The sequence below is a fragment of the Syzygium oleosum genome, unplaced genomic scaffold, assembly GCF_021117445.2.
Source record: "Syzygium oleosum isolate NSW1041296 unplaced genomic scaffold, Sole_v2.1 Sole_v2.13, whole genome shotgun sequence".
NCBI classification, from domain to species: Eukaryota; Viridiplantae; Streptophyta; class Magnoliopsida; order Myrtales; family Myrtaceae; genus Syzygium; species Syzygium oleosum.
In genome coordinates this window covers 5,675,431-5,699,174 of record NW_026607497.1, presented here as the reverse complement: position 1 = coordinate 5,699,174, position 23,744 = coordinate 5,675,431, and the positions used below count along the sequence as shown (strand labels likewise).

Sequence of the window (23,744 nt, the reverse complement as noted above, 5' to 3'; positions counted from 1 at the left end):
CTTGCATTCCAAGCGAGCCGAGTCCCATTCGATGAAATTTAAGCTCGTTCGTCACCGCCGGTCCGATGCAAAATGCAATTAATTTAAAATGAATTTAAACTATATGTTTATGCAATCTAAATATTTTTGTTTAGGGGTTAAAAATTTAATCCCTAATTTTCTATACAAATTACGACTAAATGGTCGCTAAAATTTAGGTGTCAACACTTATTTTTTCAACCAACCAAAATACCAATCAAATAACGAGTTTACCATCATCTAACCCATTAGTATATCACCATCTTTTTTTTTTATTCTAGAGGTTGCCCCCTTCGTTAGTTAGTAGATTACGAATTGCTTAGATACTTTGCTGTGAGTATCGACCAACGGTTTCAACTTACGGACAAAATATCTACTTTACCGCTATAAATTTCTAGTAAATTATTAACATCATTTTGATTTTATGAGTACCAATGTTCATCTGTCAGTAATCCACTAACAAAATAATCGATTAACCAGGTTGAAATACCTTGGAGATTACGAACTGTCGTTTGTTTTTACCGGCGAGCGTGTTTTTTCTTAGTAGGCTACAAATTGCTTACATACTTTACTAGTAGCATCGATTGACAACTATCACTTCGTGAACAAAATAATCATTTCATTGCTATAAATTCGTAGTGGATTATTACTATTTTTGCGGTTTACAAGTACCAATGTTTATTCGTCAATAACATACTAAGGAATTAATCAATTTACCAAGTTAAACTACCCCAGTAGTTTACGAAGAATAGTTTTTTTATTGTAGATGAGCACATTTTTCCATTGGTAAGAGTACAAAGTACCTGTATATTTAACTAGCAGTGTCTGTTAATGGTTGTAACTTACAAACAAAATAATTATTTTACTATTATAAATTCCTATTCGACTGTTAATTTACTATTTACACCGCTAAGATTTAGTTATGAATAGTACATTTATAAAAAGAGAAAAAAAAAACTTAATAAATTATTCTTAAATTGACGGTCGTAAGTCGCTAACGTCATTTTGTAATTGCAACGGAGAGCATTATCATCCAAGCAGGTCATTAATTGTACAAACTTACCTATACGATTGAATTGGAAAAAAAAACGTGGGCACCGAAGATGGTCTTCTTGGGTAATAACCAACCTGCAAGGTCCATTACGAAGGACTCACGAACCGTGGCAGCCTCAAATTCGTATTTTTTTTAGAAACTACGCCATACGGGAGGATGGAAAAGATACATAGAGAGATTAATGGCCTTTGCTTCATTTTTCTACCTTTTGCTTCTTCTTCTTTTTTTAAAGAGATGTGCTTGACAGATCTCATGGTTCATTTTCTCAATTAATATGATACACAGCTGCACCAAGAAAAACAAGAACAGAAGACAATAGAAACGAGCCCTCGGGAAATGACATCTCAAGCTTGTCTAGTGACATTTATTCGATGAATCTACGTTGTGTAGTATAAAGAAACCACTCCGCAAACAATTTCATTTTCCATGAAATTTAGTGACCTTCCGTTTTGGTTTCTCCATCCACTCGGCTGCTCTTCTCTCTAGCATTCTCACACCTTGCGCAAGCCATTTGGGCCTTCGTATTTCAACTGCGATGTATGCTATGGAAATCCCAATTACAATTCCCGATGAATAACCTATCCACACTGTTTTCTGTTTGAACCAATTCTCATGCCCTTTGCAACCGAAAGTTGACAAGGAAGATCCCGGAGAGCATTCTTTTGGTAATGGAACTCCACATAAGCCTGGATTCCCACTAAACGAGTCACTTGAAAATGTGTCGAATTGCATGCCCTGAGGAATTCGACCGATGAGTCGGTTGTTCGAAAGGTTTAAGTACGAAAGGAACAACAAATTTACCAGTGCTCCAGGAATTCCCCCACAAAGCTTGTTCGAAGATACATCGAGCATTTCAAGATTAGTCATGTTCCCTAGAGTCGGAGGGATGGAACCTGTAAAGTGGTTATGAGAAAGATTGAGCCCTCTGAGAGACTTAAGATGTCCAATATCTCCTAGGATATCACCTTTGAAAGAGTTGCACGACAAGTCAATGAATGTGAGGACGGTCAAGATCCTCATTAGCTCAAATTTTCGCCCCTTTAGGGTTGCGGATACAGAATTATTATATGAACTCTTTTCAAAAGACTGTCATAAAAAGTGATGTTTCTTGCCAAATTATATCATCGGTCATAGCTCTAAGGTTCGTAATAAAGTTGGCTGGCAATGGACCGCCAAAGTTGTTGTTGGAGAGGTCTAAAATGTGTAACTTTGAAAAGAGGCCAGCTTGCCTGGGATCATCCAAAAAACCAGCAAAATTGTTGGACCTCAAAATGAGAATTTTTAGTTGTGGGAGTATTCCCAACCATCCCGGGAATGTATCCATTATCTGATTGTCACTGAGATCCATAACTTCTAAATATTCACATTTGTCGAGGGACCGGGGCAATTTGCCTTTAAACCGATTTTGACTCAAGTCAAGAGTCACCAAGCTATTTCTCCAAGAAAATGATTGAGGAATTGTGCCCTCAAGATGATTCATTCGCAAGTTCAAAACTGACAAATGGGTGCTAAAATTTGTTATGCACCAAGGCAAGCTACCTATTAAGCTGTTGTTAGACAAGTCGATCATCTCGAGCTTGGTGGCATTGCATATCAAAGAAGGGATCTTTCCTGCTAAATTATTACTTGCAATGGAATAATACTTGGTGATGGGAGATGGAAGTGGAATTGGCCCTCCAAACTTGTTGTTGGACAGATCTATTACACACAATGAGGTGTTTGAGAAATCCTCTGTGGGCCACCATCCAATAAAATTATTGTTGGAAAGAAATAAATATGCAAGAGCATGGAAGGAGGGTCCTAAGACAGTGAGGTTGATCCTACCATGGAATTTGTTGGATTGCAAATCAAGTGAATATAGTTGCGGTACTTCCAACCAATGTGGGAAGATATCACTGAACTCATTGTGACTGAGACCTAGTGAAAATAACTTCACACATTTGACTAGGGAGCGCGGTAATGATCCTTGTAATTTATTGCTGCTCAAATCTAGATCCAGGAGATTGGATATATTGCCAAAACATGGTGGCATATTTCCAGAAAGATTATTGTTAGACAAATCTAAATACTTGAGTGAACTCAACTGGCAAATTGAAGAGGGGATCTCACCGGTGAAACCATTGTTGGAGGCATAAAAGGAAGAAGTAGAAGGTGGAGGGATTGGGAGTGGTCCTTGGAACAAGTTATTCTCAAGGTTAACAGACGACAATCGCTTCCAGTTCAATTGCTGTATACCTCCCACCATAAGGTTATGAGAAATTTCTAATTTTTCCAATGTATCATGGCTAATTCCCCAAAACCACTCCGGGATCTCCCCACTAATGCTATTGGAAGAGAGGTCTAGAGATATTAGTCCTTTTAACGAATTTAAGAAATAGGGGAACTTGATCAAGTTGCAAGAACGCAACAGCAGCACTTCAAGCTTCGGGAGGAGGAGGGAGCTACTGGAATAAAGAGCGCCACGAAACCAACTGCAAGTGAGATCGAGACGGATGACGTTACCAGTGACATTGTCGCAAGTGACGCCGCCCCACAAGCAGCAGTCCACGCCCTTGTTCCATGAGTTTGTCTTCGGATAAGATGGGTAATGCAAATGACAGTAGTCCGACGCCACGGCATCAAGCACGAAGGAATTCTTGAAACGGAGCAAGGCATCACGCTGGTCAGGCGGGCAAAGGGGCGAGGCAAAGGGAAGGGAGGAATGTAAGGAAAAGAGGAAGCAGAGGAGGCCGAGGATTTGATGCCACCCCATTTTGCAAATTAGCATGCGAGTGAGTTTATTGTTGGTGGAGAGTGCTTCAGCTTATATGGCCCTTCTCAAGTGTGAAGTCATCGAAACAAGTCTTCTCTAAGGTCCGTCGGTGGGCTCACAACGTGTGTTGCCCGTTCTGAAAGCACTGTTGGTCGGCATACAAGTAATCTCATTTAAGATTCAGTCAGGATGATTTCTCATTTTCTCATGGTTAAGGAAGATCAGATTGTCTGTCAAAGTTAGTTCAGTCATAGGTACACAAGCGCGTAAAATTAAGTATCCAGGTTAAGTCCATGATTCTAATCGATTCCGTTTACTTTTGTCTGATCGATTCCGAGAGCTTCTTCTCTGCCAATTAGTCCGAGTCATAGGGACAGACAAGCGCTCAATGCTTCCATCAAAATTGGAACTTTCCTGGAAAAATAAAAGGGAAAAAGTAACATTAAAAAAAGGAAAATAAAAAGGAATTCTTTAATTTTATGATGATGAGGTGGACAGAAAAAGAAACATTAACACGAAGTGATATCTGATGTTCTATAGGTGCATGATCCAAACAATATGAAGAGAGTAGTCGTTTGTGAATTTTTTTTTTTCTAGTGTGATAACTTTGAATTTGCCGATTCTTTGAATTTTTAATATCTTTAAGATTGATAAAGTTCTTGTCAAATATTTTACAGCTATAATATAGCTTATAACAACTTTCAAAAACGGTCTCACACGATTTTAAGATGCTGTAACTTTAAAATACGTATTACCAGATAAAAAAAAATTGCAATACTTTATCTCATAGCTATAATGCATCACTACAGCTATACCCAACATATTTGAGCTCTTATTAGTCCAATTCAAAGTCGAAGTGACGTTGCATACTGCTAGATATACGCAACATAAATTCACTTGATTACTAAGTTACTAACTCCGCATGACTGTCGAATCAAATCTCCTTACGTATCCACTTTGTAATTGGCAAACGAATGTTGAACACCAAATCTGTAACGATGAAAGGAGAAGAATGTAGAAGCATAGCTTAGGGGAGGAAATCTTCATCGTCATTTCCGGGAACTTTCTTCCTTCCACCACAATCCAAAGACCAAAGACCGGCATAAAGTCCTTGTGGGAAAGGTCTGCGTAATTGCTCGGGAGGGTGAGGATTTGATGGCGCCCCATTTTCAACTGCAGAAGTTGGCATATAATTAAATGAGATTTTCCTAAACTTTTCAATTTTACCAATTGAATCTTAAGTATTTTAATTTATTATCAATTGAGTTCATCCGGCTAATTTTGGCTGGAAATCGCTGACATTGACACCGGCCGGCCTACGAGGCGCTAACGTGGACAATTATATTCTTGGAATTTTTTATTTTTCCTTTTTTTATTTTTCTTTTCTGTTTCTTTTTTTTTTTTCATCCCCTTCTTCCTCCCCCAACCGGTCGCGGCCAAAGGGGAGGGCCGGCAAGGTCGGGCAAACCTAGCCCCCACTGGCCAAAGGGGACCCTGCCGGCCCTCCCCTCTGGCCGATTGCCAAGGCTTGGGGACCGGCTGGAGGAGAAGAAGGGAAGGAAAAAAAACTAAAAATAAAAATAAAAAGAGTAGAAAGGAAAAATAAAAAATTCAAAAAATAGTAAAATATTATTAAAAATTATCCACGACAGCGTCATATAGGCCGGCCGGTGTCCACATCAGCGATTTCCGATCAAAATTAGCTGGATGAACTTAATTAATAAAATTGAAAAGTTTAGAACTGAATTAATAAAAGTATAATAAATTTAATATTTTTTTGACAATTTTCCCCACCTTAATCAATCGTACGACCACCTAAGAAAGTGGCTCTAGTAAAAGTGAGAGGGCATTATTGTATGGACTCGAGTGGTCGTCGTTCTGCTTTTCGTTTCATCCAATCCAAGCGCAAGTCAAGTCTCCTCCAACAGACCAAAAAAAAAGTCTCCTCCGTTTTTGATGCGCCAAATATCGTGGCAAGCCTCCGTGCATGGTTGTTCTTCACGGTTGTCGTGAAGAATTGGTTCTAATTCAGTCTTAAATTTTTTGTATTGATGTCAATTCAGTCCTTTCGATTAATTTAGCTCAAATAGGTTTAGGACTGAATTGGCACAAATGCAAAAGGTTTAGGACTAAATTAACACCAATGCAAAAGGTTTAGAACTCAAGTAGCACTAAAAAAAGGTTTATAACTTAATTGGCACAAATACAAAAGATTTAGGACTGAATTGACACTAATACAAAAGGTTTAGGACTGAATTGGCACCAAAAAAAGGTTTATGACTCAATTGGCACAAATGCAAAAGGTTTAGGACTGAATTGGCATCAAAAAAATGTTTATGACTAAATTGGCACAAATGCAAAAGGTTTAGGACTTTTTTGACACTTTTGCCATATAAAGAATATCAAGATCTATGGAGGATTAGCATGTCTAGAATCCTCATGTTAATCCTTCCATTGCTCAACCTCTGAGGTAAACTGGACGGACTAAGCTCAAGTACAAACCCAATATCACAACAATGGTACCAAGTCCTTACAACTTACAAGTCCATCAACATCCCACAAACCGAAATTCACAGGCTCAAAGAAACATCTAAAATTTCTCCAAAGCCCAAAATCAAAATTGCTCGTATCAACTTATAAAAACATCCAAAATTTCTCCAATGCCCCATCTGGAACACAAACCTTTATCTGCATCAGTCAAAAACAAATTCGTTTCCTGCAACACAGCTTCAATTCAAACCCAACCCACTTAATAACTCGAACAATCTGAGGAACAACATGATCGTGCAAGACATCATTTCTCTTCCTCTGAATTTGATAGACAGCCCCATTCTAAGCAAGTTTTAGCACAGTTTTAAGCAGAGATTTCCCCTTAGCAGTTCGAAGCATCCATTCAAACTCTAAATCCCATGCTGTGTTTGAAAATATAGCTTCACTTCAAGTAGAGATAAGCCGAAAAGCAAACCAAAGCTCAGGAGGCAGATATAAGCATGAAGAATCTCAGTTACAAATCTTAGGACTAAAGTGACCATCAATATACCTCTGGTATTTTGATATTCAGCTCTTCTGAAAGCTGATTGATGGTTGTGTTATCATCAACGTCAAATATTCTATCTGATCACATTGTTATGTAGCCCGTTTTCTTCTCAATATCCTCCTGTTACACCCAAGATATCACTGGGAATAAAATATTGTAGAATAGCAAATTCAATGATGTATACGAAGAAATGCTTTGAGTATCATGTCATATTTATTGGCTCGTGGAAATAACAATACCGAGTTCAAATCTCATACTTGATTACTGTACTTGTACTTTTTGATTGTTTTCATTGAGAAAATAAGTGCGAGAAGGAGTTCTATTTTAAATCAGAAAGAATTACAAAGCCTGTGGGAAATTCACCACATAATTCTAAATGTGTCATTATCGGAGAGCCATTTAAGAAACTCGATTCTTGGGAATTAATTAATACCATAACTGAAATGAAGCAAATGGCAGCTTGATGCTCTTTGGGATCAAATTTTGAACTTCTCTTGGCCATGAGGATATTCTTATCTGTTTTGTTCTTCATAAAGCCACATTTTTTGTATCTGCAGGTGAAAACACATTGCTACTAGAGATAATACTTAGTGTCCTAACAAGCCAAGGGCACCATTAAAAGCTTGATAATTCATAGCCTTTATTGAAATCACTGCTCCTGCTTAAGCAGTCAAAGATGTAACTCAAAGTTTCAGGACTCGAGTCCTGCTATTGGCAATTCCACAATAGCATGCATTGATGGTATTATATTTCAGAGCTGACCTAGAATGAGTTTCGTATCAAATACGACCGTAATTTAAGGACTAGAGAGGTGTCTCCAACCCTCTGTCATGTTTGTGGTTCTAATCTTATCCAGATTGGATCTAACTTTTATTTAGCAAGCGACTGCGTGGCTTTACTTCTGTTCTCTCTGCAATGTCTTGAAAGGCCCTAACGTTGCCTATACTCATGGAGCTCAAGAAAAGCTAATAAATCTGAACTGAAGTATGAACTTCGACTATATGCAAGCACTACGCTTCGTAAATGCCAAATGATCACATAAAAAGTCTTAACGGGCTTACTTTTGAATCGTTTTCATCAAGGATTTCACCGGCACATTCCTCAACCATATCTCCCAAAGTCACTATCTGTTTCCGCCATCCCAACATAACATGGGTAAGGCACAATATAAGAATCCTAACACAATGTCATCACAGAAACATCACACTGTAATTTTTTTAGAAAAGCATATTGACATGTGAAAAACCCCAGGTATGTCTGTTGCTATGAGAGGCGACTTATATCCCACTTTGACACCAAAACATCACTTCAATCAGAAAGCTCTCCCAAGCGCAGTGAAATAATCTTGTCACTGCCAAGATGACAATTTATTTACGTATATGTATACGGTGAAGCTGAGAAAATTATATTGCCCTGTTCATGGATTTGTCTTTTCTATAGTTAGCCTATTCAAAAGTCTGTCTTGTGCAACTATCTGTTACTGGTTATGTACACATAACGCTTCAGAAAGCTTATCTGCCAAAGCATCTGTCCATCAAAGTTGTTCTACCTACAGTAGCTTTCCCCATTTACATGCACCCTGCCGCTGACAACAGTCGCAAAATTTCAGTTGTTCATGATAAAGTGCAGTCCATATAATAAATTTTCACAAAGAATTTAACCTGAGATATTGCTGCTCGCTTGGTTACTGAATTGAATCTCTAAGGTTGTCAAGTCATATGTAATGAAATTCAACTCAAACAAGGTGACAATCTGATTACATTGCAAGCATCGTAAGGCATATCAACTTGCAAATAACATTTTATCACCACAGTTCACTTGACAGAAGAACAATAAATTGCATCACAAAGAACACCAAAATTTGTCCATATTCACGTCAATCCAGCGCCAACAGTGCAATCAAACATCAATATGTTGAAACCAAGATAGCAAAGCCTCATGCATTTATAAATGCAGGGAAGCAAAAGGTGAACTGTGTAAGAATCAGAGGATCAATGTATCGAGAATTCAAGTTTGCAAAAAGGGTGGGAAAATGCTGCGACCTCAGAGCAATTGCAATTTTAAAATATGAAACCGGAACCTGAATGACCGTCATTCTTAAGCCACAAAAAGAAAAACGACACTTTTCTGGAGAGAGCGTACTACCCGAAACAAAGTATGCAGGTTCATGCGTTTTATAGTGATATCATGTGCCATCCCCTTCAAAGGTATACGATTCTCGATACTATGAAAACGTCATCTGAGAACAAACAAAGGAAGTCATCCCTCAAAGTGGCGGATGGAACCTCTTGAAAATAGTACAGCAGATCAAGATTCAAGAGCATATGCAACTCCTACTCTATTATCTCAATCCGCGAAAACAACAAATCGATAGTCATCCAGGAGATGAGGTACTAGCTGGAATATAGCGCTGCCAGAACAAATTAATTGATAGTTAACCAGGACAAGAGGTTCAAGTGCCTAGAAGATTGATGAGCCGTCCACAACTGTGAAAATCCACGAGTTTTAAGCTGGCATCGACCGCAACTACATTGACTGTGTTTCCTTAATGAAGACATGCACGGTTATGGGAATCACCATATGGTAGACAATTTACTCTGAATTTGTCACTCTCTTTTGTTATTTTTTTTTAGTAGATTTATTTGGAATTTGAAGAAACTTTTAATATTTCACATTTCACTTGACCTATTTTCCCTATTAAAGACAGATGTCTAATAGCATTCGGTCCACAATCAACTACTGACCTGCAACTTAAAGGATTTTAGTGTTGATTCTTCAGGATAAGAGGATACTAGAAGTGTCATAATTTTCGTACTGCGCTTATTTTAGTGTCAAAACTTTTCGCCAGATCACTTTAGTGCCGCATCAGAGAAAAATGATCACCCAAATGCCTCCGGCGATAAGTTCCAGCAAAAAGTCTTACGTGGCTTTTTAAATAAAATGTTAATGCTCACATGGCTTTTTTATTAAAAAAGAAAGTCCAACGTGAAGGATAAGGTGGCCTTTTATGACAAAACGATGCCGCATCTTTTGTTGACTATACCATTACCATAGTGATGTTTTTTTTGGTCGACCATAGTGATGCTTTACTGCGGGCCAAATTAGTCCTCCTTGATTAATTTACCGAGAGACTTTAGGATATATTTGTATAAGTCCCATTCATATTGGTGGGCCCACACAAGGTATGGTAGGATTCCATGTTTTTGGCTTATGGTCGGCGGTGCACTTAATTATAAATGCTAAGTAGACTTATTGAAATGACATTAGTGGGGTCACAAATCTAGTTTTCTTCATCGTCTTGGTAGAATTCCATGCTAATCGCGATAAACACGTTAAGGTGCGTTTATTTCACGAAAAATAAATGATTTTAAAAATATTTTCCTAAAAAAGATCGTTTATATTGTCTGAAATAATAAGTCGATGAAAATTATGTTTTCATTACCGACAATAATTTTTGTCTAAATATTTTCGTGGACGTTAAAAATATTTTTGTTCATTCATTCTTGTAAACGATCATTTTTTAAGAAAAATGTTTTTCACATTATTCATCTTTCTCAAAACAAATGGATCCTTAAGTAACGGTGGACATTTCTAAGTTGGTTGACTTTGAGTGATTTTCAACGGGGTGCTACAACATATTTTAGTAAAAATAAATTATACAATATAAAAAGATATATCTCTATAATATATAGAGCAAACTTGAAGGTGTTTCATTTCAACCTTAAATTTTAACGGAAAAAAATATCCAAAGAGTCCTAAATTTATTGTACTTTTGTCAATCCAGTTTTAAACCTTTCAATTTTATCAATTAAGTTGTGAACTTTTTTCACGTTTACCAATTGAGTCAATTTGATCAATTTTGGCCGGAAATCGCTGACATGGACGCCGACCATCCTACATGACGTGACTAGCGCTGACACAGATAATTTTTAATAATATTCTACTATTTTTTTCGAAATTTTTAATCATTAATTATTCTCTTTTTCCTTTTTTTCTTTTTCTTTTCTTTCTTTTTTTTCTTCCCTTATTCCTCCTCTAGCCGGTTGCCGGGCCTTGATGATGGCCGATGACTAGCCACGAGCGAGGGCCGATGAGGTCGACCTCACCAACTCGACAATGGTGAGCCTCAATAGGGACGAAGGAAGCTCGCCCTTGCCAGAGGCCAGAAGGGCCGAGCTTCGCCAGCCCTCGCCTCTGGCCAGTCGCCAAGGCCCGGCGACCAGCTAGAGGAGGAAGAAGGGAAGAAAGAAAAGAATGAGAAAAGAATAAATATATAAATAGAAAAAATATTAAAACATTCATTAAAATTATCCACATCAGCCCCGGTCGCGCCACGTAAGACAGTCGGCATTTATATCAGCGATTTTTTGCCATCAAAAAGTGAAAATATTTATGACTCAATTAGCAAAATTAAAAGGTTTAGAACTAAATTGGTAAAAGCGTTAAAGTGTAATAGGTTTAAAATTTTTTGAATAATTTCCCCAATTTTAACAAATCAATTTTTCAATTTCAATATTACATTGGACATATAGTAATTTGTAAGTATAAATGGATTTTGATAGTAAAACCGATTGAGTTTATACAATGTGAAGTGGATTTTGATAGTAGTGCTTTGAATAAAAAATAATTAATCCGGCTCTAATATATGATTTATAACTTTATTCAAGCTATATATTATATACAACAATCAACTTGACTCCCAGCAACGTTCGTATGATTCTTTTGATAATTTGAGAAATTAAATAAAACAATCTTGACAAAAATAATGTACTGGATAATCATAGCAATATCTATTTACTTTTAGCATGTAAATATTACATGGAACTTAAGTATACAAAAAAACACACTATATAAAACACGATTAATCTATAATTTTACATATGGATATGAGAATCTAAAATAGGTAAATTTGGATTTTGATGACATGTGTATTGACGAAGATTCGAAATGTATGTAATAGTTTGAAAAATAGATAAAAACAATTTTAACAAAATAATATACTCGATAATTATTATATGGGATAAGTGCATTCAAAGTCCTAAAACTTGTCACGAAAGTGCAATTGAGTCTTAAAACTTTCATAATGTGCAATTTAGTCCTAAAAATTATTAGAAAAGTACAATTAAGTCCTAAAACTTTCAAAAAGTGCAAACAAGTCCTAAAGCTTGTCACGAAAATGTAAATAAGTCCTAAAACTTATCAAATTGATTCAATCAAGTCCTTCCATTGATTGCACTTTTTGAAAGTTTTGGACTTGATTACACTTTTGTGATAAGTTTTAGGACTTGATTGCATCTTCATGATAAGTTTTAGGACTTGATTGCACTTTTTGAAAGTTTTAGGACTTAATTGTACTTTCGTAATAAGTTTTGTGACTTGATCGCATTTTTTAAAAGTTTTATGATTTAATTGTACTTTCTTAATAAGTTTTAAGACTTTTAGTACACTTATCCCTTAATATATAGACCGCGTCGATTTATTTTTTAGGTTGTGACATGAACAAAACCTTGGGAAAATTTCAATTAAGGACCCCAAGTGGGGTCAAATTCTCAAAAGAGCACCCAAAGTGAATATAGTGTTAAATAAGGACCTGAAGTACCTAATCAGTCTCAAATAAGGACCTGAAGTGCCCAAAAAGTCTCAAATAAGGCCTGGGTCGCCGGCTGGCAAAATGCCCGCCGCGGCGAGAATATTACTATTCCTAAGACCTAACAAGAACATTTTTTATTTTTTCCTTCCTGTTTTTCTTTTTCGAGTTTTTTTTCTTTTCCTTTTTCTTTTCTTTTTTTTTCTTCTCTTCCTCCGCCGGCCATAGCCGGGGCCGGCGGAGGTCGCCGGCCTCAGGCGAGGCCGCCCTCGCCGGCGTCAGGAGAGACCGGCCTCGCCCGACGCCGGTGAGGGCTCGACCTTGCCGGCGTCGGGCGAGGCCGACCTTGCCGTTGCGGGCGAGACCGACCTCGCCGGCGTCGGGCTAGGCCGGCCTTGCTGGTTGCGAGCAAGACCGGCCTCGCCGGCAGCGGCGAGGCCGAGCCCTCGCCCGAACCGGCAAGGCTCGACCTCGCTGCAGCTTGGGCGAGGTCGAGCCTCGCCGAGATCCGGCGAGGGCTCGACCTCGCCGGCGTCGCCGCGTGCGAGCGAGACAGAGCCTCGCCGACGCCGGCGAGGCCGAGCCCTCGCCGGAACCGGCGAGGCTCGACCTCGCCGTTGTTGGGCGAGGCCGAGCCCTCACCCGGGATCCGGCGAGGGCTCGACCTCGCCGGCGTCGGGCTAGGCCGGCCTTGCCGCTGCGTGCGCGAGGCCGACCTCGCCGAAGCGGCGAGGCCGACCTCGCCCGGCCCAGCGAGGCGGCCTTCGCCCGACGCCGGCGAGGCGGCCTCGCCTGAGGCCGGCGACCTCCGCCGGCCCCGGCTATGGCCGGCGGAGGAAGAGAAGAAAAAAAAAAGAAAAGGAAAAGGAAAAGAAAATAAACAGAAAAGGAAAAAAAAATTACTGTTCCGGTACCGGAATAGTAATTTCTCTCTCCGGCCGGCGGACATTTTGGTCGGCCGGCGATCCAAGCCCTTATTTGAGACTTTTTGAGTACTTCACATCCTTATTTAAGACTAATTTGACACTTCAAATCTTTATTTGACGTTATGTTCACTTTTGTCCTCTGTTTTTAGAATTTGACCCCGTTTGATGCCCTTAATTGAAATTTTCCCCAAAACCTTTAACCTCTAAACCTCAGCCTACCTGTCGGCGCAGTCGGGCTCTCGAGCCGCAGCAATCCTCGCCGCCGTCGTCGGACCTCCCTCTTCTTCGCAGCGACCCAGCTCCGCCTCCCGTTCTTTTGCAGCTCGTCACGCCCCGATTCGCCGCCGGTCTTCGTCCGCCGCCACGCCTCGCTCGCGGGTCCGACGCCGAAAACTAAGGCGAGTCTCGTTTACCCTTTTGGAGCTATCGAATGGCTTGGGGTTCTAAGAAGTAGAGGTAGTTTAGGGACATTTCAATTCTTTCTAGAACGCTTCTTTGCTAGGTGACACCCTTGTATGAATTTGTATACTGTCAAAGCTGGTGTAAGGGTGAAAAAGAGGAGAGAAAAATCTGATTAAGGTTTGTCCTCTGCAGGCCGATTCATGGCGCGTTCCCGGGATCGTGATTTCTTGTTTTGCGACTTATGCGGGACGATGCTTACATTGAGTTCAGTCAAGTTTGCAAAATGCCCTTTGTGTAATTTCAAGCGGAGCACTAAAGGTTAGGATCTGCCTCCTCAATCGCTCAATGTACTTGATTAATAATTATAGAGATGGTTCTGCTTTTGGGGTCTCTCTTTCTTGGTCTTGAAGTTGACATGAGATTGGTTTTTTTATACTATGTCTCAAGATTGTCAAGTGTTGCTTCTCAGGGTAGGCTGTTGTGCCCTTCCGTTTCTGTGTTCTGCTCTTTTTTATAGTGGCAGTGGCTCGCCATTGTTCTTTTATACTGCAAAGCTTTGATGCTTTGTCACGCGATGCATTGAAAAGAAATAATTTCTTTGCCTAGGATATCGGAAATTTTTCGTCTTTCCATCTGCAAATTTTCCATTTTGAGCCTTCTGCATACCTTGGGACATGTCCCCTTGTGAATTTGTATTTGGTTAGAAGTATCTTAGGTCTTGATTTTGGATGATGATGATGATGATCCATGGAGAGGCACCCTGCGAATTTGATTTTTGAGGAGAATAAAGGAAAAGGCTGGAGAGGAACTCTTTTAATGGCGGTGAGAGGTGTGATCAGCTATCCTACGTATATACTGGCTAATATGAACTTGGAGATACTATTATGCTGGCCAAAATCATTCCTCAGTAGGTTTTTCGCAGAATTTGTTACTGTTTACACCCGAGACCACTAGTTTGGGCAAAAAATAGCCCTTTCAAGTCAAACCACTAATGTGAAATGCATATCTTAGCACAGCCGTCTCATTCTCTGACGATGTCTGCTGTCTTTTTGTTTGGAGTGGTGCGGTGTTCAGTCATTGTGTGTTTTTATTGTTATTTTCAGATATTAGCTGCCGGTTAGCTGTTTATTAGACCTGACCATTTTGCTCTGCGAGTCAATTTATACTTTTCTCAATTATGTGCCTTTGCTCTCAGATATTGCTGGAAGAGAAATTAAATACAGAGTAACCGCTCAGGTATGCCTTGAACTGGCTGACTGATTGATGCATGCACTCCGTTGGATCTTAGAATCATGAGTTAAGTGCATACATGTTCTAGTAGTTCAACAATTTAAGAGAATATACTTATATGTCATCATGTTCTACTGCCTAGGTAGTCATTTTTAGAGTGACCATCAAATATAGAAAATGCTAGAGATTTGAATGGCTATGGTGACTCTTCGGTACTAAAGAACATTTGAGGCTTAGGAAGGGCATCGACTTGGGACAAAATGCGAACCCCTACTCACGATGGAAAAAATACATCAAGTTTTCTCGCTTCTGGAAGGCTTTCAATTCGCTGACCACAACCTGAATATGAGGCTATCTGTTGTTAGTGAAGCTTAAATTTTCACAACTACCTTTTGTTGCTTCCAATAACTGACCTTGATGAGAATGGAAGGTACTGAGATGAGTGGTTCTGCTGCAACATAGATGCATGTAGCTCTTGATGGCTTCTCTAACATTATTGACTCAAATAGTGCCCACATCATGTAGAATTTGCAACCTTGTGGAGAGATTTGGTAGGGATCACTAGGCTTGTGTTTTTGTCCTATTAAAGATGATTCTATCAAAGAAAACCTTTGCCATTATCTTAAACCTTTTCTTATTAACACGTGGAATCACGGACCTTTATTTTTTTTAACTTTTGAAGCAACACCTAGATTAGTACTTTAGTTGAGAAAGAGCTATTGTCCTTCTTGATTTTCCTTAATAATTGGATCAAATTTCACACGTTAGTAAGCTTCTCATGGTCATCTACCATATCGCAGGACATAAGGAGGGAGCTAGGCATGTCTACCTTCAGTGAGGGGACGCTGCAATTAGCTACGGTAGTGGCTAGATTCTGCTGTATTAGTATATTGACATGATTTTTCCTTTGTGAACGGAATGTGATCTTCTCTTATGTCGGTCTTGCTTCTCAGATAAATCGTAAGTGTGAAAAATGTGGCAACGATGAATTCGAGTATACCCGGAAGCAGGTAATGTACAAGTTTAGCATGCTGCTATTTCCTCTCACGTTAATCTTCCCTAACACGGGTATTTCCCGCCTTCCCTTTTCTCTTCACTCATTCCTTCTTGATATCTGACTCGTTGCAGATGAGATCGGCAGATGAAGGGCAAACGACATTTTTGACATGTACCAAATGCAGGGATACTATTACGGAAAACTAACTGTACAACTTATCGGATTATTATGCAATTTTGAGTCCACGGGGGGGAGTTGTACTATGTGGTGATGTTTACACTGCTAAGTTTTTTGTTTCAAGCATGTGCATCTCGTTGTGGAAATTCCGGAATGAGCTTCCTAGAGTTTCACTGGAGCAATTTCTCTTGCTGTTATCAGGTTGACTAAGCTCACTCATTGCTCAAGAGAAGTCGATGAAAAGAACCCCTTAAGTAAGCAAAGCCCACTCTGTACTGTGTCTGAAAGCCATCATGGGTTATGGATAAATTCAAGCATTAAGTCTAAATAATCAGTGGGGCTAAAGTTCACGGCCATAGGAACCAGGGGTCGAGAAGGTACACGGCCCTGCCTTGCATGATCATGATCGGTTTGAATAGGTTTGAAATCAAGTGAAAGAGCCGTGCCTTGCATGATCATGATTTTAAGGTTAGAGCCCTTTTGATATTGTAGTTCATCTGCCTGTCGCAAGGCATCAAACGATTGAAGTGCATGCAGGCCGTGTATCAAAGCAATACTAAAAGACGGCTGCCGACAGAGCTATCAACCTGGTATAAATTTAGGGGAAAACTATACGAACTGCTTTTGAACTTTTAGGACGGTACACTTTTGCCACTCAACTTTCAACAAGTATAATTTTCAATTTGTTACGGCTGCCAGCCCGCTATAGATTTTTCCATTTGCACGCGCTTAACATGTCGATTTTCAAGGGTGAGATTGTAATTCTCCTCCATTTTCAGTCAAATGACTCTTTTGCCACCAAAGTACGCGAAAATAAACTAAAATCTAGAGAAAAATGTAGAAAGATAAAAAAGAAATTGGATCTTTAAATTATTAGAAAGAAACAATGAGAAGAACAATACTGACAATGATGACGATGATGAGTTAAGAAAAAACAAGTGAAGGGATGGATATATGATGACATTCAAATAGAAATATAATAATAACAACAACAATAATATTGATTATAATCTCTGTTTTCCTTTTACTTTTTCTTTGATTATAATTATATCCTGAAACTAATTATCTCGTCCTCTACTTCCAAGAAATCGCTCCTGGCGAAGTTGGCTTTGCTCGTCATAGTCACAAAGTCGTTCCTTTCATTCATGTTGTGAAAATGATATTTCTCTGATTTAGATGGCTCGATTTGATTCTCTCTTAATTTCTTCCAGCATTCTAAGAATCTCATTAGTTAGTATTGTTTCCATAGCTCTTTTGGTGTGTGCATGATTAAGTAGAATAGTGCCTAAAATTACAATAGTGCATAATTATATAACGCCAATGGCTTGGTCTTTTTAAAGTCCTAACTAATGGAGGATCTAAGGAAAATAAAATAAAAACACAACGCATTGCGTTTTTTATGTCCTAATTTTTTCAAATAGATCATTGCATTTTTTTCCTCGTTTTCCCATATTCAGTTTACGATTTCTAATTTGTATTACCACATTGCGAGCAAAAGAGTAATTTGTCTAAAAAATAAAATAAAATTACAATTTTATCCTCGAAAAATCACATGCTACGCAAGTGTAAACCGAAAAATGGACAGAGGATTGACGGTTATAATGAAATAAAAGTTTAGGAGGATTTTGTGTACGCTTAAAATGCGGGGCAAATGTGTATCACTCTAAAAGTTAGAGAGGCCAAGAGGATGTTGTGCCTAGGGAATTTATTTCAATTAAAATTAAAATTAAGATAGAAACAAAAAGAGAATATTACGCAGGATCGTTCCTGCGGATCAAGGGAAACAGTCAATAAATGGAAGTTTGAATTTTTAGTGAGAGGCAAGAAAAATATGCGGTTATGTGAAAATATAAATTAATATGCATATCGACCGCCCAATCTTGATAAGACCCACATCACCTAATACTCTCCGGCGGGCTCTTGTCTTACATAAGATGAGAAGAATGTTTACGATAAAGGTTAATATCACGAAAAATCTCAAATAGGTACATTGGTGGCAGATTTAGCTTAAATTAATTTTTTGATCACCAAAAATTTCAAACTTATATATTTATGGCAAATTTGCTCTCCGTTAAATTGGATTAATATCACGAAAACTCACAAAATGGTACACCTATAATAGACGGAGGGTAAAACCCTAAACTAATACATCCGTTTACGTGTCATTCAACTCAGAAATTTGACAATAAAATTTAACGGAAACTAACAGAGGGTAAAATTGTTTCAGGTGTACCAGCTTTGGTTTTTTCATGGTCAAAAAATTAGTTTTGAAATAAATTTATCATAAGTGTACCAGTTTGGAGTTTTCCGTGATATTAACCCTTATAATAACATAAGTTAAAATCAGAGAAGGAGGAAACCAATAATGATTTTCTTAATATTTTCCACACATATAATAGAGGTTAGCCCCATCTATCTTAATTATTTTGCTTGTTGAAAGAAAATGGATATAAAATATTTCTTTTCTTCGTGGCCAGATTTATCATGGGAAAATGACACAAATAGTCCATGAATGTTGGTCTAATGTGCAATATTGTTCATGAACTTTTAATTTGTTCAATTTGGTCCATAAATTATTAATAAATGTTCAATCTAGTCCCTAGATTATATGAAAACATTCAATGTCGTCATTCCGCTAATCCAAGTTAACGGAATTTGCTGATGAAACTTCCAATCTGTTAAGTTTGAACGATAGACAACAAAATAAAAATTGCATGCAGACTATCCAAGTAGGATATTCATCTCAAATCAAGGTATGACAATCCACTTCATCGATAATAGTGGACATGTTAATGCCCTGATTTTTTTGTACTTTGCTAAAATATATGAATAAAAAGATTGACATGTTGACCCATGATTTATAAGAGTCCAACTCGGTATATATTCACGTCATCAAATAACGTCTGATTTGTCGTTCAAGCAAACGAAATGACCGCATTAAACATTTACTAATAGTTCGGGGACCGCATTGAACAAATCGGAAGTCCAGGGACACACTGCGCCAAAGTTCGGGGATTATATCTGCGTCATTTTCCCATTAGCTAAAAAATTGTTAGACCTAATAAGAACAATCCTACTAAAACTCTTCTACCAAGTAATATTCTTAGCAATCTAGATGACATGGTTCCACATAACCCAAGCCAATATATATTCCAAGTTTGGGTCAACTCCACAATTTCAAGTCTAGTGCAAGAGTCGTCTCAACCTATTTGATAAGGATTTCTCACGTCCTCTCGTCAAAGGAACCTCGAAAAGTCGGCATCTTGGCGTTTGCCCTCGTTGATAATCTGCGAAACCCCTTGTGAATGTATACCCCACGTAGGGTTTTGTAGCTTCTTTCTCGTTTGTTTATTTGTGGTCGGAAATTTTTTCGAAGCTGCTCTTCCAATAGGAATATTGCATGGTTTTTTGTTGGGGTGGGGGCCTTGTTTTTCAACTACAAGTCCACAAGGCGGTGCTTCACGTGCTTATAGTCTAAAAAATTTGATTTATTTATTCTTAGGTCGAAGTCGTATTGTCCGCAACCTTTGTCTATATTTGTGTATTGTCGTTTTTGTGCGTTCTTGTCCACAAGAGCTTTGGTTCAAAGGCATTTCTAGGGTAAGCAAAGTCACCCAATGCGGTGTGAAAGTCTTAGTCTGTGCTCTTCTACAACATGGCACCTTCCCTAAGTTTTTACTATCATTAATAGTGTGACAAGAAAACGCACCTTAAATAGGTAAATTCTAAGCTCGGCAATTACTCTATCCATATTTGGGACATAGTCTATATATCAATTCCGTATTCCTTCGATTTCCCAGAAGATGAACGATTCAGAAAATATATTCCTAAAAATAATTATTTGTATCGTTTGAAATAATTAATTAATGAAAAGTATGTTCATTACCAACAACAATTATGTCTATATATTTTGGTGGAAAATGAAAATATTTTTTGTTTGTTCATTTTTATAAGCGATACAAGTGATCATTTATTTAAAAAAATTACCAAATTATTCGCTTTCCGCGAAACAAAGGCACCCAAAAGTCATTGCTTTTTGCATTTTATGACCAATATCTTGATATCTAGAAAAAAGAAATATCCATGATGTTCTACTTCCAAATACTCTATTTGCCATGCAAACGTTGGGTACAATTGCATGCACAACGTGACCTAACGTTATCTGGGTTGAAAAGAAAACTCTGTGTGTTTCCTCGACTCAACTTAGTAGCAGCAGCATAAATAATAATAAACTAGAGGGAGTGAGGAGAAAACAGATATAATATAAATTTCTCATATCCAATTCCATAAGCTTATAACCATAGGTTTTTATCAAAATCTAATTCAAATGTACCAAACAATCCGGAAGTCGACAGGCCTTGTCGTCACAAAAATTTTAAACAGAAGAGCAGATGTATATGTAACCAAAATATTTGCTGTAACCAAAATCTTTGCTGTGACCTACTAAATCTAAAATTGCAATGACACCAATGCCCGGAATCACACGCAAACCCACTAGCCCCCACCCATCACGGACAGCCGCGATTGGCCGCCCGATCGCCACGTGTCCACAGACAATGCGCCTCCACCGTACGTTCTGTAGGACCCTTAGCAACCCCCCGAGCCGGGGGACCCAAAAAAGGAAATATCTCCTTTTTTTATCGGGATTTTTTTTATTATTATTTTATTTGTTTCGACCACACCTTTGAATTCCCCGCACATGAGGTCATAACGACTAGGCTTAGGACGACGCTAGCCGCAGGCTGCCTGCCCGAGGGCCCCCACCGGCCTTTTCTTCCGGAAACGTGTACGGCCACGATTGGCTCGATCCCCGGGCCCCCCCCCCCCCCTCGCCACACCAACTTCGAGGACCCCGAGGGGAAGGGGGGAGGAAGGGGCGATGGACGGCCAGGATCCCCCCAACGGCTCATTCCCCCCGAAGGGGATCCGACGGTCCACATACGAATGGCGGTTGCCGCCCTACAGTGGACCGACCGCAACGGTTGTCGGTAAATTAGGAGATTCATACAGCGACGTTATTCTGTAGTATTAGACGCGGTATTTGACAAGCAAAATGGCAACACGAAATACATTAACATCGGGGGTCGCGCAAATACATGCTTTGAGGCACTTTCATTTTCGAAATGGCAACACATCATGCGATAAAAAATCATTGTATCTGTTCAAAAAATTAAGAATACGGACCAATCCAATTTTTCGAATATTGATTAATACCACGCGAGAAATGAAAAGCAGTATATCATGACCGCGTCCCATTGCTGCGAAGTAGTAATGGGTTTTTAAGTCAACCCGCGATTTAGAAAGCGTGGTCATGAAATTGAGTCGGGGTAAGAAGATTTTTCTTTTAATCCTTATTTTACGACGTCTTGTCGTAATACTTACTCAATTCTCATTGGTCCAAAGGAGAGGTCCGGGGATGGGATGAGATCGAAGGGAAAAAAACAAATGAAAAGGGGGAAATAATCAAAGGCCATGTTCTGTTGCCATGTGTAGCCGTTGGAGATATTTGGCCTATAAAATGATGGGGCGAGCTGACAGAAAGCTGCGTTCATTCACAGGAAAAGCAGATCAAGAAAACCCTGTGGGAATCTGAGAAAGGGTTCATTCATATCGGTCGATCGTGAATCGACATATGTAGCTGATGATCATCCTCCTACACCTCTGTGTTCTTCCTCTCTTTACTCAAATCTTTTGATACCGACCAGGCGGTCCGTATCTTTTGTTATTTTGTGGTTTTCGTCTCGTTTTTTCTCGTTCCGCCCCTCACGTGAGTTTCTGTAAAGCTCTCTACCTGCAAACTTTCCCGAGAAAATCATCCTTGAGGATTTTCCCTAAGAGCTCTCAAGCTGAACAAACGTCAAACTGCCTTTTTGGTGAATCAGTTTGAAACTCTTTGATCACGTCGTTTCTTGTTTTTTCCCCAGATCTCGATCAAAGAAACTCTCTCTCTCTCTCTCTCTCTCTCTCTCTCTCTCTCTCTCTCTCTCTCTCTGTTCTGTGAGTTTGTGAAGGAACCACCATGGAAGCAGTTGCTGCATCGTACGCACGAGATCATCAGCCGATCTCCCCATGCAAGCAGGTCAAGGAGGTGCCAAAGAGAAACCACCACCACAGCCACCATAGCTTCACGGTGAAACCATCTCCCATGAGTACCGTCCATAACGGAGGAGGAGGAGGAGGTCATGTGCTGCTCTTCACTTGTCCACCTCCGCCTTCGCGTTCTCTCTCCTTCTCTTACCCTCCTCCATCATCGCCACCGATTTCCAACCCTCTCAGCTTCAACAACGTCCCTCCTCATCACCACCAAGGGCAACCACCTTTGCTTCCTTTGCCAAAACCCTACTCTTCCCTCTCTCTCCCACCCCCTAATTCTAACATGAAGACCAACAAGCCCAAGTCGTCGTCCTCGCTCACTCCCAAGAAATCTTCTCCGAAGCACCCGAAAAGGCAAGACCACAACAACAAAAAGAAGGACCCCAAGAACCCAGTGAAATCACCCTCCACCCCACGTTCGGATAACTCGTCAGCTGACGACGGTGTCGCGATTATCGGGTCGACATGCTCGATGGGTCCCGACCCCGATAAGCTCCCAAGGGACGTCTTTGTGTCCAAAGGTTCGTTAAGGGGCGATGTGGATTTTCGCTCGCTCTTTTTGGGAGATTTGGAGAAGTTCTCTGGCTCTGTGATGTACGCGATATCGCCTCCTCCGAGCAGCTTGCCGTTGCCCAAATTCTCTCTTCTGAGGCCGAAGCAGCTCAGCTGCAACGCCGAGGCCGCCGGAGTCGACGCCGGCGCGACCGACGATCTCCGGCGGATCCTCCGTCTTCCCTGAACACGTTTCTACATCTTTCTTCCGAAGCTCAAGAAGGGACAAACTCGAGCTAAAAGGGGTCCACGCGATCGCCCGACCTGAACCGCTTTTAGTCTGGTTTTGTTCTGGTGCTATGGTGATGTTTGGTGTCTCTGTGTCTGTGTGTGTACGTAGATTTCTATTGGGTTTTCTGTTTTCTGTTTATTGTCTTCTCTTTCTTTTCGTTTCCTGCTTCTGAAGATCGGTTTGTGACCACCACCTGCGTTTTAGAAATGGGGTGCACAAAGAAAGTGATCAACATATATGAAATAGCTCCTGTCGTTGTAAGATGCAAGAGCCTCTCTCTCTCTCTCTCTCTCTCTCTCTCTTCATAGATTATTTCTTCTTTTTGCTGATATATTCCTCGGGATGCTCTTGGTTCGGTTTGTGTCTAGTTCTCAGATATTTTGTGTGAATAAAAGTATTATACGATCCTTAAGAACTTAGGATGTGCCGCTATATATGTAATGAATATCATTTTATAATTTGTGAATCGTACTAAAGAAATATACTTGCACAAGAAAACAGTCTCATTTTTTCTTTTTTGGGTCGAAGAAATCTCGTTTATTCACTCATTTTGTGATGTCTTTCAAGCTGAGTTTTTTCTCGGCGCACGCCCATTTAACGAGCGGAACCGAATCTACAATACGATCCGCACAAGCAATCTTCTTGTATGAAAATATATTAGGGTACAAAGAAAATTAGTCATGGAAG

The 23,744-nt window shown here is 39.5% G+C and overlaps 3 protein-coding genes across 4 annotated transcripts; 2 read left to right on the top strand and 1 right to left on the bottom strand.

Moving 5' to 3' along the window:
* Positions 1–1,409: 1,409 nt before the first annotated feature.
* On the bottom strand, positions 1,410–4,103 carry LOC115675191 (receptor-like protein 9DC3). The gene is made up of 2 exons (XM_030597795.2): positions 3,575–4,103; positions 1,410–1,965 (listed from the first exon to the last, which is right to left on the bottom strand). The coding sequence occupies exons 1-2, from the start codon at positions 3,837–3,839 to the stop codon at positions 1,490–1,492; spliced, it is 741 nt and encodes a 246-aa protein (XP_030453655.1). The 5' UTR covers positions 3,840–4,103; the 3' UTR covers positions 1,410–1,489.
* A 9,465-nt stretch (positions 4,104–13,568) lies between these two features.
* LOC115675190 (uncharacterized) lies at positions 13,569–16,370 on the top strand. 2 transcript variants are annotated; one of them, XM_030597794.2, is made up of 6 exons: positions 13,569–13,772; positions 13,969–14,094; positions 14,972–15,012; positions 15,807–15,866; positions 15,960–16,016; positions 16,135–16,370. In XM_030597794.2, exons 2-6 carry the CDS (start codon positions 13,977–13,979, stop codon positions 16,207–16,209), a joined length of 351 nt encoding a protein of 116 aa, XP_030453654.1. In that variant the 5' UTR covers positions 13,569–13,772; positions 13,969–13,976; the 3' UTR covers positions 16,210–16,370. The 2 variants fall into 2 exon arrangements, with proteins under 2 accessions (XP_030453654.1, XP_056173140.1); XM_056317165.1 differs by lacking the exon at positions 13,569–13,772 and adding an exon at positions 13,809–13,830.
* Positions 16,371–21,715: 5,345 nt separating this feature from the next.
* LOC115674931 (formin-like protein 14) lies at positions 21,716–23,318 on the top strand. The gene has a single exon (XM_030597456.2). It carries the CDS (start codon positions 22,200–22,202, stop codon positions 23,010–23,012), a length of 813 nt encoding a protein of 270 aa, XP_030453316.1. The 5' UTR covers positions 21,716–22,199; the 3' UTR covers positions 23,013–23,318.
* The last annotated feature ends 426 nt before the right edge of the window (positions 23,319–23,744 follow it).

Coding starts and splice junctions, on each gene's coding strand:
- LOC115675191 (XM_030597795.2), bottom strand. CDS start 3,839: ATGCTAATTTGCAAAATGGGGTGGCATCAAATCCTCGGCCTCCTCTGC. Junction 1,966..3,574: donor CACTTGCGACAATGTCACTG/GTAACGTCATCC, acceptor ACCACTTTACAG/GTTCCATCCCTCCGACTCTA.
- LOC115675190 (XM_030597794.2), top strand. CDS start 13,977: ATGGCGCGTTCCCGGGATCGTGATTTCTTGTTTTGCGACTTATGCGGG. Junction 15,867..15,959: donor GGACGCTGCAATTAGCTACG/GTAGTGGCTAGA, acceptor CTTGCTTCTCAG/ATAAATCGTAAGTGTGAAAA. Junction 16,017..16,134: donor TCGAGTATACCCGGAAGCAG/GTAATGTACAAG, acceptor GACTCGTTGCAG/ATGAGATCGGCAGATGAAGG.
- LOC115674931 (XM_030597456.2), top strand. CDS start 22,200: ATGGAAGCAGTTGCTGCATCGTACGCACGAGATCATCAGCCGATCTCC.